Raw genomic sequence first — 13672 nt, 5'->3', positions numbered from 1 at the left:
ATTAGCAATTTTATTACAAAAATGACGTTACAAACCTAGACGTTAATAAAATGTTAAATTACCCTCTTTTACAAAAAATGCTGGCAATTAACCTTTTTCGATTTCTTTTTTAAATGTCTGCAAAAAATTGAATTATCTAAAATTTCGGAAAATTTTTCTAATTTGATGTATCAAAAGTTATGACTCTTTTTGTATGAGAAATTGGGATCAATCCAAAAATGACGATTTCAAAATCAAAATTATAAAAGATACCTTAAGCGGATTGTATTTCGTGTGGATTAAATTTTTGCGAATTTTGCGAATTTTGACCATTCTCGCTAAACTTTTTATAAGCGAAAATTTTAAATTCTCTATTCGAGAAAAAAAAGTACACGCAAAAATTAACCCACTTACGGTAACAAGAGGACACACGAGACGGTGTTGATCATTTATTACAATTGAAATGGCTTACAATAAACGACCTGTCTTTTTAGATTGGTGGTTGCTTACTGCCAACCAACCAAGACACAGATGGACATTTTTACAGGATCACCATTTCTACAAGATCTGCAACCACATCTAAAGTTTTCATCAAAATTTACGGTTTGTGACATTGAAAGGCTGTAACTTACAGAAGGAATTTTCGGATAGACACTCGTAGCTTTTAGAAAAACTTAACCTCTTAAAGAGGCTAAAAAGGTTCTTCCATCCCAAAAGGGTTTCCATCTCAGTGAAATTTGGGTGGGTGCTCCAGATAAAAATCAATAAAGGTCATAAAATGGGGGGTCATTATGTGTGATATGGGGGTTCTTTTTTTTTCAAAAATTGCAAAATGACCCATTTTATTGTTGTATTTAGTTAGTTTTGCGAATGTTCTTGCAAAGTTAATGATTATTTTCATCATGGGAGCTTAAATTTATATTCTTCGCTCTTAGGCGCCCGACGGAATTCTCGTACAGTACGACTTCGCGACGAGCACCGACAAACCTTTCAGTCGAACGGTTGTGACACTTTTATAATGTCTGCACCGCGAAAATTGGGGGAAATCATTTCACTAAAAGTTTATCATGATAATTCCGGCGGTGGATGGTTTGTGAGGTAGCGGAAAATTCTTTCTTTAAATTATTGTCTTAAAGTACTTCGCTAAGTTAAATGCCTGCTAAAGTTATTTTTTCTAGTCATCCGCCGAAATTTCTTCCTTTAAGGGTATTAATATCTAAAAAAAGCCAATTCAAGGTAACTCATTTCGATTCAGAGGCTGTATAAAGTGCGTAAGTATTTTCTTGAAGGGTTATTTTAGTTTTTTATATGTTAAATGAAAATACCAGAATACTTGCCAGTACTTGCCGTATTTCAAGGTCCTTAGTAGACTGGGAATCCAGTCGTTTATAACGTTTTTGTTGAAAGCGGGAAATTTTTATGTCGGGATATGGTTAAAATAAACTATATTGATGCTCCTGTCAAGTTTTCTACTTTCTATTTTTTACTGAGTTAAGTCGTCTAGCATGCTAGACTAGGTCCTTAGAGAGAAAGACGGTACGGTCCGTTTACAATACACTGTTTCATAACAGAGCCTTCAGCGTATAAACTCCGCAATAAATTTATATTCAGTCATCAATCTCTAATTCGATGGTCTACTATTCGATATGCTCGATTATTCGATGAAGTTGAAAGTCAAGAAGAAATTCTCATAAACAACGCTCTACTATTTGATACACTCCTATATTTAATGAAAATCCAACTTCCCTTGAATTTGAACTAGTTAGCGTCAAATGTACTTTGTCTCTTCGTAGGGAAATTGAAGTGGAAGATTTGGAGACAACGAAGATGTATTTCTTCTATCCCAATCGTTGGTTAGCAGTGGAGAAGAATGATGGAAGAGTTTCGTGCAATCTCTTGCCAACTGTGGAAGAAGAATTAAGCGTATGATAAATTTCTTTTGTTTATGATATGCACCATTGCAATGTCTTCCACAGACCCAACAGTTGAGTGGTCGAAAATGACGTATTGACTGATTTTACGTTACCAGTGGATACCCCTTAAAACCACATACCCCTTAAAACCCACAATGTTGCATTTTTGGCTTTCATAACTACCAGATTTAATTTTATGTGGTATGTTTCACTTTTTTACAACCTCTTATAAATGTTCTTTCATAAAATACCAAATTTTAAGGATTTTAAAGATGCTAAAGTATCTTAAAATTCGAAGTTATTCAAAATTTTATCAAAAATCCCTTCAAAAAATCAGGTTTTTTGGACCTAGAAATTACACAATTGAATTTAAGGTCATAAAACCTATACTTTTTAGATACCTATACTTATGGTAGGTATGAAAAAATCATTTTCATCTTCGTGAATAGACCCCAACGAAAATGACAGGCCCTTAAAATTCTACTTTAAAGCACTTTTATGGTGATGATCAATAAAATCTGAAAATCGACTTTCTCAAAACCTGGTCATGTTGCATACCAAAATGTCACAAATTTGATGGAGATTTAGAAAAACATTAGAACCATAGGTCAAAAATGAAGCGAATGAAGGTTTTGGCCTTTCGTAGCCATTTTTGACGAAAAAACCACACACAATTGCATTATGGGCATGAAATCCTGAAAAATGAAAATATTGTTGTGGGAATGAATTTCTAGCAAGTCTTTCAACCATTGAATCACGAAGCAACACCAAATTTGTATCCATCAGCTTGAGTATCCCGTTAGCAAGGGTCAGACTTTGTGGTTTTTAGCCTTATTTTTGTAGGTTTTAAGGGGTATTTTGATTTTAACACATATTTGTGAGATCATTTAGGTACTAATGGTATATTCATAACATTAGTAACTTTACAGTGAATCACTGTTCAAAATTTGAGGTCAAAAGAACTTTTTTGTAAAAAGTTATTCGAGAAAAACCATTTTGTAGGTTTTAAGGGGTAAATAGCTAAAACTGCACTTTTTCACTTCCTCGTGAAAAACTGAAAACTGTTTTCTACAAAACATCACTGCTACGGAAGACAATCATAGACAACGTACTTTCAACACAAAAAGTTTCAGCCTTACACTCCAACTAAACAATGAGATAGAGGGTACCACTTTTTATTGTGGGTTTTAAGGGGTATCCACTGGTACTTACAACCAATCAGCTATTGGGTCAGTGATGTAATGTCAGAATTCAGAAACCATTGCAATGGTGCATATCATGAATATCAGAACATCCCAGTTACAGGGGACCCCGCCGCCTAATTCGGAAGCTTGATTTTCATTTCATCCCAATTTGAAATTCGATTTCAAAAATTGTCCTTCTAAAACCATACCAACGAGATATTTTAGCTTGGAACAATAGAATATCTATCCCCACTGGGATTTCGATAAGAATTTTTATCTCCGCAATGGAATACGTTATCCACCGGGGTTGTGAGACAGAAGTGTATCAGGTGTATCTTTAAATAACTGAATGAAATATATAATTTTGTTTGAATCTAGACCCGCGACTCAGCCCTTCAGGTTGATTCAACTTGTGACAAAGAGAGCAATGAGAGGATTTCCGAATTGTAAATATCTTTGCTTTTCGGCGTCTATATTCTCTCAAAAACCATCTTTCGAGAAAGTTTAATCGCTTGATGACACTAATCGGATCAGATCCAATCAGATGTTATATGTTCTTCTTATAGAAAGACACAAAGTATTTGTTTTTCACTAAACTTCGCCGTGACCTGTTCGACGGACATATTTGGTTTTCATTGGTTGGTCGTCCACCTCGAAGTATATTTACACGCTGTCAACGTTTGTCAGTAGCTGTTTGCATGTTGTTGACCTCCATGATTGCCAATGTCATGTTTTATGGACAATTACCGAAACAGAGTGCTGCTGTTGAGAATGACTCTTCCAATATGGCCTTCTCGTGGAAGAAGGTAATATAATTATCTTTCATTTTAAAGAAAGAAATGCATTGGTCAAATTGTTTCAAACAGGACCCACGCCACCGGGGGACCAGGGGAGCTATGCCCCCACTCTTTTGCGAAGTAAAATTTTTTAGTTGCACCTCCTTAAACTCTATTTATTATTTATTATTATCAATTTATTTTCAGTTGGTAACAACGATAGGACCTAGTGTCCTAAATAGTTACAGCCGTGACCGTTTACTAATAAATTCCAACTTTCATAAAAATAACTATTTACCACAATTTACATAATGGACAAGTACAAAAATTATCTTGAAGCATTTTTAGCTTTCCCCCTAAAGATATTAAATGTTGCAGAGCTTTTCGATCCCAGATTAAAGAGCCGACAAAACTCAAAGATTGTAAACCGAACTTGACAGTGTTTGCTGGAGGTAGCATAAGCTGTTCTCCTCTTCTTAGATTGAAGCCAGAAGTTTTAATGGTAAAAAGTTTTGCTAGAAATAAGGGATTTTGTTTTTTCAAAGTTTTATAGATTTCTTCAAGGATTTTAAGAATGAATTTGATGTGAAAAGATGCTGTTTTAGATATAGTTAATAATTGAGATAAACTAGAGTCACGATCTTGATGAACTACAGCCAATGCTCTACGTTGAATTTTCTGAATTTGCTTATTGTTGTGTTTGACAAAATTCATCCAGATTAGTGGACAATAGTTAAAGTTTGAGAATATATAGGCGTGGCATAAAGCCTTCGCCGTTTTCAGAGAAAGAAAGGGGCGGATGCGTCTAAGTGCGCTGATTTTGTTTCCCTCATTTTGGCATTTCAATTCAACGTGAGAGCTAAAGCGTAGTTTGTCATCAATAAATATACCTAATAGTTTAACCTGATTTTTGACTTTGACTTTGATATTACCTATAGTAAAAATATGTATAGGTTAGAATCTACCGAGAAACATAACTTGAAACTTGCCAGGGTTAGCAACAAGCCCATTGATCTTAAACCAGTGTAAAATGTCTTGAATCTCGATATTAAGTTTCAAAATAACTTCAGCAAGGGTTTGTGCGATTGCAAAGAGGGTGTTGTCATCGGCAAAGTTACAAAGTTTAACCTCGCGGGTAGAGAGTAAAAGATCGTTTAAAAATATGTTAAAAAGAATTGGGCCTAAAATGGATCCCTGAGGAACACCCATACTAATAGATAAAAAACTACTTAAACTATTTCCAATTTTAACTCTATGTTGGCGATTTGTCAAATAATCATATAAAAATAATAGGCTATTATGGTTTACACCATATGCTGCTAGCTTTGCGATAAGTAAATCAGGGGGTAGACAATCATAAGCATTAGCTAAATCCATGAGTACAGTACCCACAATATTTGAATCGTCAAGTGCCCTTTGCCAGAGATGTAATAATCGCAATATAGCATGCTGTGTACTGTGCCCTTTTCTGAAGCCACACAGTAACTCTGAGAAGCAGTTTTCTAAAAAAGGATTTAACTGTTGGGCAATGATTTTTTCAAATACTTTGGATACTGTAGGAAGTATGCTAATAGGTCTGTAGTTTTTAACACTCGTTGGATCGCCTTCTTTGAAAACTGGGGTTATTGTGGCTCGCTTTAAGCGTTCAGGAAAAAGTGCTTGGTTAAGACAATAGTTAAAGCAGTACAAAAGAACAGATATTAGCAGACTTTTGGAGGAGTTTTGAGCTTACATCCCCAGATGTAGATTTATTACAATTTAATGACATAATCAATTCATGGACAATTTCAGTGTCAGTATTTGTAAATTCAAAGGAATTATCACCAAAAATGTTTCTGATTTTTATGATACTAGGATGGTCTAAATATCTTGCAATAGCATTGAGCACCGGATCACCAATGACCTGCTCAGTGTATTGCGGCCATTCGTAAATATCCAGTGTCTTGGTTATGCCATTAAAGTAATTATTGAAAAGTTGAGCAGTAGTAATATCACTATTTACAATTTCATCTTTATCAACTAAGATAATTTTTTTCGAAACGGTATGCTTATCTGAAAAAAAGAGTTTGCATATTTCCCAAAAGTTTTGTCCAGAATTTCCGGGATTTGAGGCAACCGTTTTGAAATAGTTTTTCTTAATTTTTCGATTCAAGTTACAAACATAGTTTCGCTGTTTATGATAGGCACGCATATCTGAAAAACTGTTGGATCGATGATAGATGTTACGAAGTCTGGAACTTTCCATGATGGCTTTTCGAAGGGTCCTGTTTATGTGGCGTTTTTCATTCCCACGAATTATCCTTGTTTTTCGAGGTGCATGCCTATCTAAAACATCTACGAATTTGTTCTCAAAATCATCAATTTCATTGATATTTGATAATGTCATTTGTAAAGATAGATCTGTCAAAAAATTCTTTTCGACAAAATCATTATAGCATCGATAATTTGCTTTACGCGGTGGTAAACTAGTATATCTACTTTTGAGCTGGGTGTATATTAAGTGGTGAAAATCACTAAGACCGGTGTCCCAGGTACCTGTCTTCTGCAACCCATATTTTTGGTTCGAAAGTATTAAATCAATGCGACTTCCTTCAACTTTTTTGAAGCATATTCATCTATATTCATTGCCGCCCCCCACACTTTGAATTTCATCGCGTGGGCCTTGTCAAGCATTTTTCAAAATACACCTGACTCTCTCTTTCAAATTCTCTTAGCTCAATCGTCTTTATTTAAGCATGATTTATATCATATTATTTGAATGACTTCTGTTTTTTCAATATATCAGACACAATTAAATGATATTCAAAATTTTACAAAAATATATACTATAAAGAACATCACTGAAATCAAGCAAGCATTATCATTTCAAGTTCATAAACTGATAGTTGGTTTACAAATTTAAAAGGTTCCTGGGGGAGGGGTACTTGTTTTGCGAGGTGACAGGTATGTCCAAGCTTAAAATCGAAATCGAGAGAGAAAGATTTGACGTTTTTGGGACCCTTAGAGCTTTTTTTATCAAAATTTTCGTCGAAATTTTTGTCCAAATTATTGAAAATCACTTCTCTTTAAGGGAGGAACTCTTTTCTTGACCTGGATTTTCGTGAATTTTGGACCCTCAGAGAGACTCAGGGACTCAATTTGCTTTTTAATTGTTTTTGTACCCCTTTGAGAGACTTTCGGCAGTGTGAAAAAGGGATCCTTATGGCTCACGCATACCCGGCAACAATTTTTGGTAAGGTTTCAAGTAGGAAAATGTTCAATTAATTAATGTAGTCTGACCGAAGCACAAGTGTTCCAGACTTGAGATGTTTGCTCACAATCCCATCTGAAAGATAAAACATATTCTCCTTCTTCCAAATCTTTGGGAATCTCCACCAAATCAATGATGGAGAATGGAAAATGTTTTTTGGGTTCTCTGAAATAGAAACCATGTCCTTCAAGGTTAGGGCCAGGTGGAGGGAACTGGGTACCATTAATACATGGAGGATTAAGATAGTTACTACCTCCATGGATACCATTGCATGATGGGATTGGGTTTTTGGTCCATTGAGAGTCAGGAGGGAAAGTACCCTTATCGGTTCGAACAGCAGGGAATTCGAATCTTGTTGATCTGTCTTCGCCGAATTGCACCCATTGTTTATTGCCAACAAAACGAAGCGGTGTTTGTTGAAAACATTCTTCAGTTAAAGCTTTGCGTCCTTCGTTCGGGATTTTACACAACCTATATGAATATCCACCACCATGATTGGCACGAATTCCCCAAGCGACTTCCACGTGGTCACCACGTGTCCAATCGGTCACGTGTATATCATGAGCAAATTCGAATTCTGTTGCTTTCGGACCAAGCTGATAGCCACCGTTATCGTTTCCACATTCTTTATCACCAAAGCATCCATAAGGGTTACCACCAGCGGCTCCACAAGGTGTCGCTACAGGTGCAAAACCAGGTGCTCTCCAAGGGTTGTGTAAAATTTGATCTTCATACCCTGTATGTGCGTAGGTACGAAGTTTAGGATCAAACAGTGTTGGCTTCTCTATAAAAGTATAATTAGTGAACCAAAAACAGGCTAATCCAATATGCTTGTTCAGCAAACCTTCACAATGTTCAGGATTGGGACACACTCTGTGCTTAGGTATATCAGCACCTGGCGTACACATTTGTTGTGATTTCATACCCACAAAACCGTACTCGTACCCATGCTCCATTTCAACCCATTGTGGATGGTCAAACCAATTGTAAGGAATCACCATTGCTCCGTGTCCAAAAACATTAGCAGGGAAAAGATGAAACACAAAAAAGCAAAATATAAATGATCCAAACTTCATTTTTAAACGTGTTATTGCTACAACGGACTACAACATTCAGTCTTTTTTACTTGATAAACCTTCCTCTTATTAGCCTCTAGATAGAGCTTTGGTTTTGACAAGTGTCATACCAAACAAGATTTGTTTATATTTACCAAGTAGATTCAAATTTTCAAAAGCTCAAAGAAGGAGACCGGAAAATTACATTACTAAACAGAGCATGAGACTCTTTTACACCCTCCATCACAGGCAAGTCCACGTCCTTAACATGAAAATGCAGATGTTTGTTTATTCAGTAAATAAATTATCTTTTGAAGGATGTCCATGATCAGACTTGTTTGTAGACAGATTTTACAGGACATACATTCCGTAACTGTGAAGTATGTTAGTAAGTTAAATGTATCTTCAAAGAGTGCTCTACCGAAGGAGCATAATATCAAGAAAAGAAAAATAACCAAATTTGCTTTTTACAATACTTTAAGTTTCATGTTTCCAATCGTCAGTTGTAAACTTAAAAGTTGTAACTGTGAAGTATGTTTATCAGTATTCGGAGAATCCATAAAGTAACTTTTTTGACTATTTGATATTTTCTTCAACGTACCAAATGCAAATCTAAGTACGCGCATTATCAACAATAATAACTACCCAAATCAACTTTACCTCCAAAGTTCTCTAGAAGACATTGTTTTTCCATAGAATTTATAAGTATCGCCTTATTTCTTGCTCATTGATTCGTCCCAGGGTCCCAGACTTAGTGAAGCGGAAATATTCACTCAGCAATACTAGAATTGAAAGTAAAAATGATCTGAAATGCAAATTGTAAGAAGTAAACAAATAAAATTATCCAAGTCTTTGACCTCTTCCTAATTTCAAGGGAGCTTTACAGCCGCAGCTGATTTACTTCCCTATTCCAAAAGCTTGTTTGAGCTAGTTTGATTATTCGAGCTTTCAATTTAGACTATAGTACATTGTCTTTTTTGTTTCAGCTCTACATTGCAGTCATTAGTTCATTGGTTGGAATTCCCGTCAACGTCATCTTGAATCTGTTGTACCGTCACATCAAACCGTTGCCGAAGGTATCGGACGAATTGAAACCGTTCACCGATAAATATATCGACACCAAGAAGAAACATTTGAAAGAAAAAAAGAAAGAACGAAGTAAAGAGAAAACGCAATCAGCTTTATTATGTAATGATGGTATTTCATCTCTGCTTCATTTGCTTTCATTTTCACTTCTGCCGCTATTAGCCCTTTGTGAATATCAACAGGCTTATCCAATAAGGCAAAGAATAAGGATCAGCCAAAGAGCGCTTGAATTTTTTATCTAATAGCGAGTTTATGTGTGTCGTTCTGAAATCTGAAATGTAGCATATTACATTTCGATTTTTCTATTTCCTGACTGACTGAGGACGATCGTAGAACAACACTTTTGCCGTCCTCGATTTTCGCGGGTCAAAACTGCGAATACACGGGTTAAAAATTTTATCAATGCAGTCAAAACATGTGATTACTCAATAAAGTCCACGTGATTTTATTCCCATGTTACTTGCTTTACAATTTACAGCTGATAACTTTATTAGTGTCAATAAATTCGAACCAATCAGAAATAGATGTCATGTAAACAAGCACATAAAAATTTCTAGTAAAAACGTGATTTGTTTTCAGACCTGTGTATTGTTCCAAATCGTTTCAGTCACTCTGCCACTCTCAAAGTAAAAAATATAGACTCGCTAATCATTGGGGTGGTGGCTTAAACGTAAAGGTTTACTATCGGTAGAAGCTCCTGTTACGATCAATGAGAGTTTCTCTGGGGACATTTTACTCGGTTGAAAAGAGGTGCTGGTTAGGGTAGACGGTTAGGTTTTTGGATGTAACTAAGTCTCTTCAAGGGCTACAAAAACAAAAAATAGTCAAGATAGTTTCTCTCCGAGTGTTTGATTCTTCATTCTTAGGGAATATCAGAGGGAAAAAAGTTAAAACAATTTTAAATTCCTTTTCAACAAATTCTACTCCTTATCCATACCATATTTTCAGATGCTTCGATCGGACCAACTCTAAACACAGCCATCCTTCACAACCAAGATTACACACAATGTCCTCAAGAAGACCATTACAGTGAAGATGATGATCAATTCAACGAAGATGAAGCAACAAATGAAAAGGAAACAGAAAGTTTAACGGAACCAAAGATGCTACCTTACTGGTGTCTCTATCCGACTCTTCTCTTCAATGTTCTTTGTATATTGACCTCATCATTCTTTATTATTTGGTATGGTATGGCTTTTGGTAATACAAGATCTTTGGAATGGCTTGCTTCGGTCTCTTTTGGACTTGTAAGAACAATATTCTTTATTTCATTTCGTCTCAAAAAGATCAACCAAAGTTTCAACTAAAAATGGAGCATAACAGATTTTTTTATAAGAGCATCCAAAAGTTTTGATCCAGTTTGTTGATGTTCTGAACTTTTTTGAGTTGTAAGTATGAAAGTGTTCTTTTTTGACCATTTTGTGAGTATTTTTGTGAGATTTGCTTAAGGAAATGGGTGTTTTAGAGTCCCGAATACCTGAAATGTTGTTTCAGTATCTTGCAAGAATTGAGTATTGTATATGATTTATTATAAAGATAATGTATGTCTGAAGAAAACTAAAATTCGAGTTCCTGAATATATCACATTTTTATCGAAGATAGAGTTAAACCAAAATAAACTTTTTTTAATTTAGATGCAAGGAATTTTCATAACTCAACCAATAAAAGTTCTTATCTTGGCTGCATTCATCGCCTTTGTCATCAAAAGTATCGAACGTGAACAGAAATCCATCTTAGAGGAAGTCTTCACACGTTACGTCAGCCATCAAATCAGTATCCGAAAACAACAACAAAGCCAGGATGTCTTAAATACGGACGAGGATGAGGTGTTCGAGAAAAACGTACCGGAGCTGCCCGTTCACGAGAAAGTCTTGAAACCACCAAGTACGACACGTCTTGAACGTCAACGGCAACAACGTGTTCTACAATTACGTTTACGTAAAGAGTTGATCGAAATCGCCCTCATGTTTTTGTTCACTTTTTCCGTATATTTTCTGGGATACCACCTGCACGATGAAGATGCTTTCCTGCAAACACAAAGTATTCGAGAAATGTTGAAAGTGTCTTTGAGGCCTATGTCTAAAGCTCGATACAAGAAAGCGGCGGTAGATTCTTTCGTCGCTGTGAGTATTTCCTTACTAAACTCTGGTTAAGGAGTTTCTTAAAATCAGTGTTTTTCATTCGTGATTGTACGTAAATCCGATTAATCGCGATAGTCGGGTTCGATTTCCTGCTCTTTCCGGTTTGATTTCCCGATTTGGTTTGCGCTCGTTCTTACTAGGATTACTCTTTTAAATTTATATGTTAGATATATTATAAAAAAGGCTGACCAAGATGTTTGCATAATGGTTCACTATTCAAAAATGATAATTACCGGAGTTTGCAGCCGTCATTACTTTTAGTTCACAAACCTGGCAACAAAAACCTTTTTGCTGAATCTGATCTTTCCGATATCCATGATAGCAAAGGTTTCAGCAACGAGACAGGTCGCCAGGATAAACCTCGTACAGATTTCCGTGGTCCCGCTATAATTCGCTCAGAAACTTCGAAAAAGCGATTACTTTACATATAATGATGTTCGGGACTTCTTTATATCATGTCAAGAGTCAAAGCACGTTTCACATATGGAAAGGAGTTTTTAATTGTGAGACTTCATCATGTTATGAGGATAAGGAGTGTGTATGTGTAATTTGGCTATCTCGCCAAAAGTATAACCATATCTTTTGGATTCTTTGCTTTAGACACGAGTTGATCGGAGTGTCAATTCTTTTCATTTTACCATTGAACGCTAACTTGGTTTTAGATGCTAGGTAGACACCGAACTTTAAGCTTACGTGTAGAAATAAGTGCATTATTTGGACAAGACAAAACAATAAATTTGCATTAATCTTTTGGAAATAAGAAAGGTCATAAATTTAAATTTGTCTCCAGATCCCATTCACGTTTTCATCATAATCTCTCAACAGGTTGGTTCGAAGCGTGATGTCTTTCCCTTTATCGAGAACACAGTAATACACGCAACATACCCTCACGAATGGTACGCCAACCTTTCAAGTGTGTATGACAATGAGACGGAGATCAAATATTTCCCTGGCAATCTCTACACCGAAGATCTTTACACCAAGATTGTGTCACCATTGAGTATAAGACAAGTCAGAGTGCACTCAAGTGAGTTTATTTTCCGTTTCTTTCGATTTCAAAATCACCATGCCTGAGATTCCTGATTTTTATAAGCAATGTAGCGCCCTCTCTCGAATGGACCGTAGTTTGGGGTAAGATTCCAATACGACGATACGGTTATACAGAACAAGTATAAAAGAATGACAAAATGACAAAATGTTTTGAAATCCTTTATTTACATGCGCATAATAAAACAAATGTCGTTTGAGGCAAGATTCAACTTCCAGAACGAAAATCTTTTTTTGGAAAGTTAGGCAGATTTTTACTTCAACACAAGATTTTCCGTACCTTCAGAGAAAACTCTTTCCAATCTCATGCCGGATATCCCGGGAAATTAGCGGACATTTTTGCAAAAGTTTGTTGATACTTAGTCTGTGAAGTGGAATCTTACCTTCAAACGATGGTTTGATTATGCGTGTGTAATTTCATAACTAGAGTAAGTCGTCTATTTATTGACACATTTTTAGTCTACTGTATAACGCCATATTGCAACCGAAAATGGTTTCTTTCATTTTCTTAACAATCGTAGAAACCCTTTGCTTCCCAATATAAGGAAATTTTTTAAGTTGTTGATCATAATAACCGTACAGCAATATATTTTCAAATCAATTTTTTTCATTTTTCTTTCCTCCCTACAGAGCGTTGCGAAGATACAGTTGCAGATTATTTTGGTGCAGGGCATTTATGTTATGGACAGTACGGTATGATGCACCAACAGAAAGGAGACTACCACCATGAGTGGAATGGAACAAGAAGTTACTCTTCCTCTTCTGAGGATGACATCATGTGGAGGTGAGCTGCTAACTACACATTTCTTTTTATAAGAACATCCAAAATTTTTGAAGCCTTCAAATGTTCTTAACCTTTTTGGTTTCAAGCCTAAAAATGTTCTTGTTTTCTCCATTTTGTGACAATTTTGACCCATTTTCCTGAAGAATCGGATGTTTTTGAGTCTGCAAAGCTTTAAAATTTTCTTAACTTGTTCTTAGCATTTTGGCCATCGAAGCCTTATGTTCTTATGTAGTTTGCTCTTCTAAAAAAACGTGTAACCTCATTGAATCTAAAGTTGACGCTCTCTAACTCGACGCTATACTATTCGATACGCTCCATTATTCGATAATATTGAAAGTCATTGTCAATAAGAAAATCTCATAAACGACCTCTAAAATTCGATACCCTTACTTGTTATTCGATGAAAATCCGATTCCCTTTGAAAATCGAATTAGAGAGCGTCAGCTATAGTGTCCTT

The 13672-nt window shown here is 35.7% G+C and overlaps 1 protein-coding gene across 1 annotated transcript in view; it reads left to right on the top strand.

The window, feature by feature from the left end:
- LOC136802232 (polycystin-1-like protein 2) overlaps positions 1-13672 on the top strand; it is a 118562-nt gene that overhangs the window by 27502 nt on the left and 77388 nt on the right. The window contains exons 23-31 of the mRNA XM_067058950.1: positions 474-582; positions 915-1077; positions 1773-1902; positions 3643-3882; positions 9144-9345; positions 10192-10490; positions 10878-11366; positions 12210-12411; positions 13062-13215. Coding sequence (XP_066915051.1) covers positions 474-582; positions 915-1077; positions 1773-1902; positions 3643-3882; positions 9144-9345; positions 10192-10490; positions 10878-11366; positions 12210-12411; positions 13062-13215 — 1988 coding nt within the window. The remainder of the gene's footprint in view (positions 1-473; positions 583-914; positions 1078-1772; positions 1903-3642; positions 3883-9143; positions 9346-10191; positions 10491-10877; positions 11367-12209; positions 12412-13061; positions 13216-13672) is intronic.

The sequence above is a fragment of the Clytia hemisphaerica genome, unplaced genomic scaffold (assembly GCF_902728285.1).
Source record: "Clytia hemisphaerica strain Z4C2 unplaced genomic scaffold, Clytia hemisphaerica genome assembly, whole genome shotgun sequence".
In the NCBI taxonomy this organism is placed as follows: domain Eukaryota; kingdom Metazoa; phylum Cnidaria; class Hydrozoa; order Leptothecata; family Clytiidae; genus Clytia; species Clytia hemisphaerica.
This window is presented reverse-complemented; position numbering and strand designations above follow the sequence as displayed.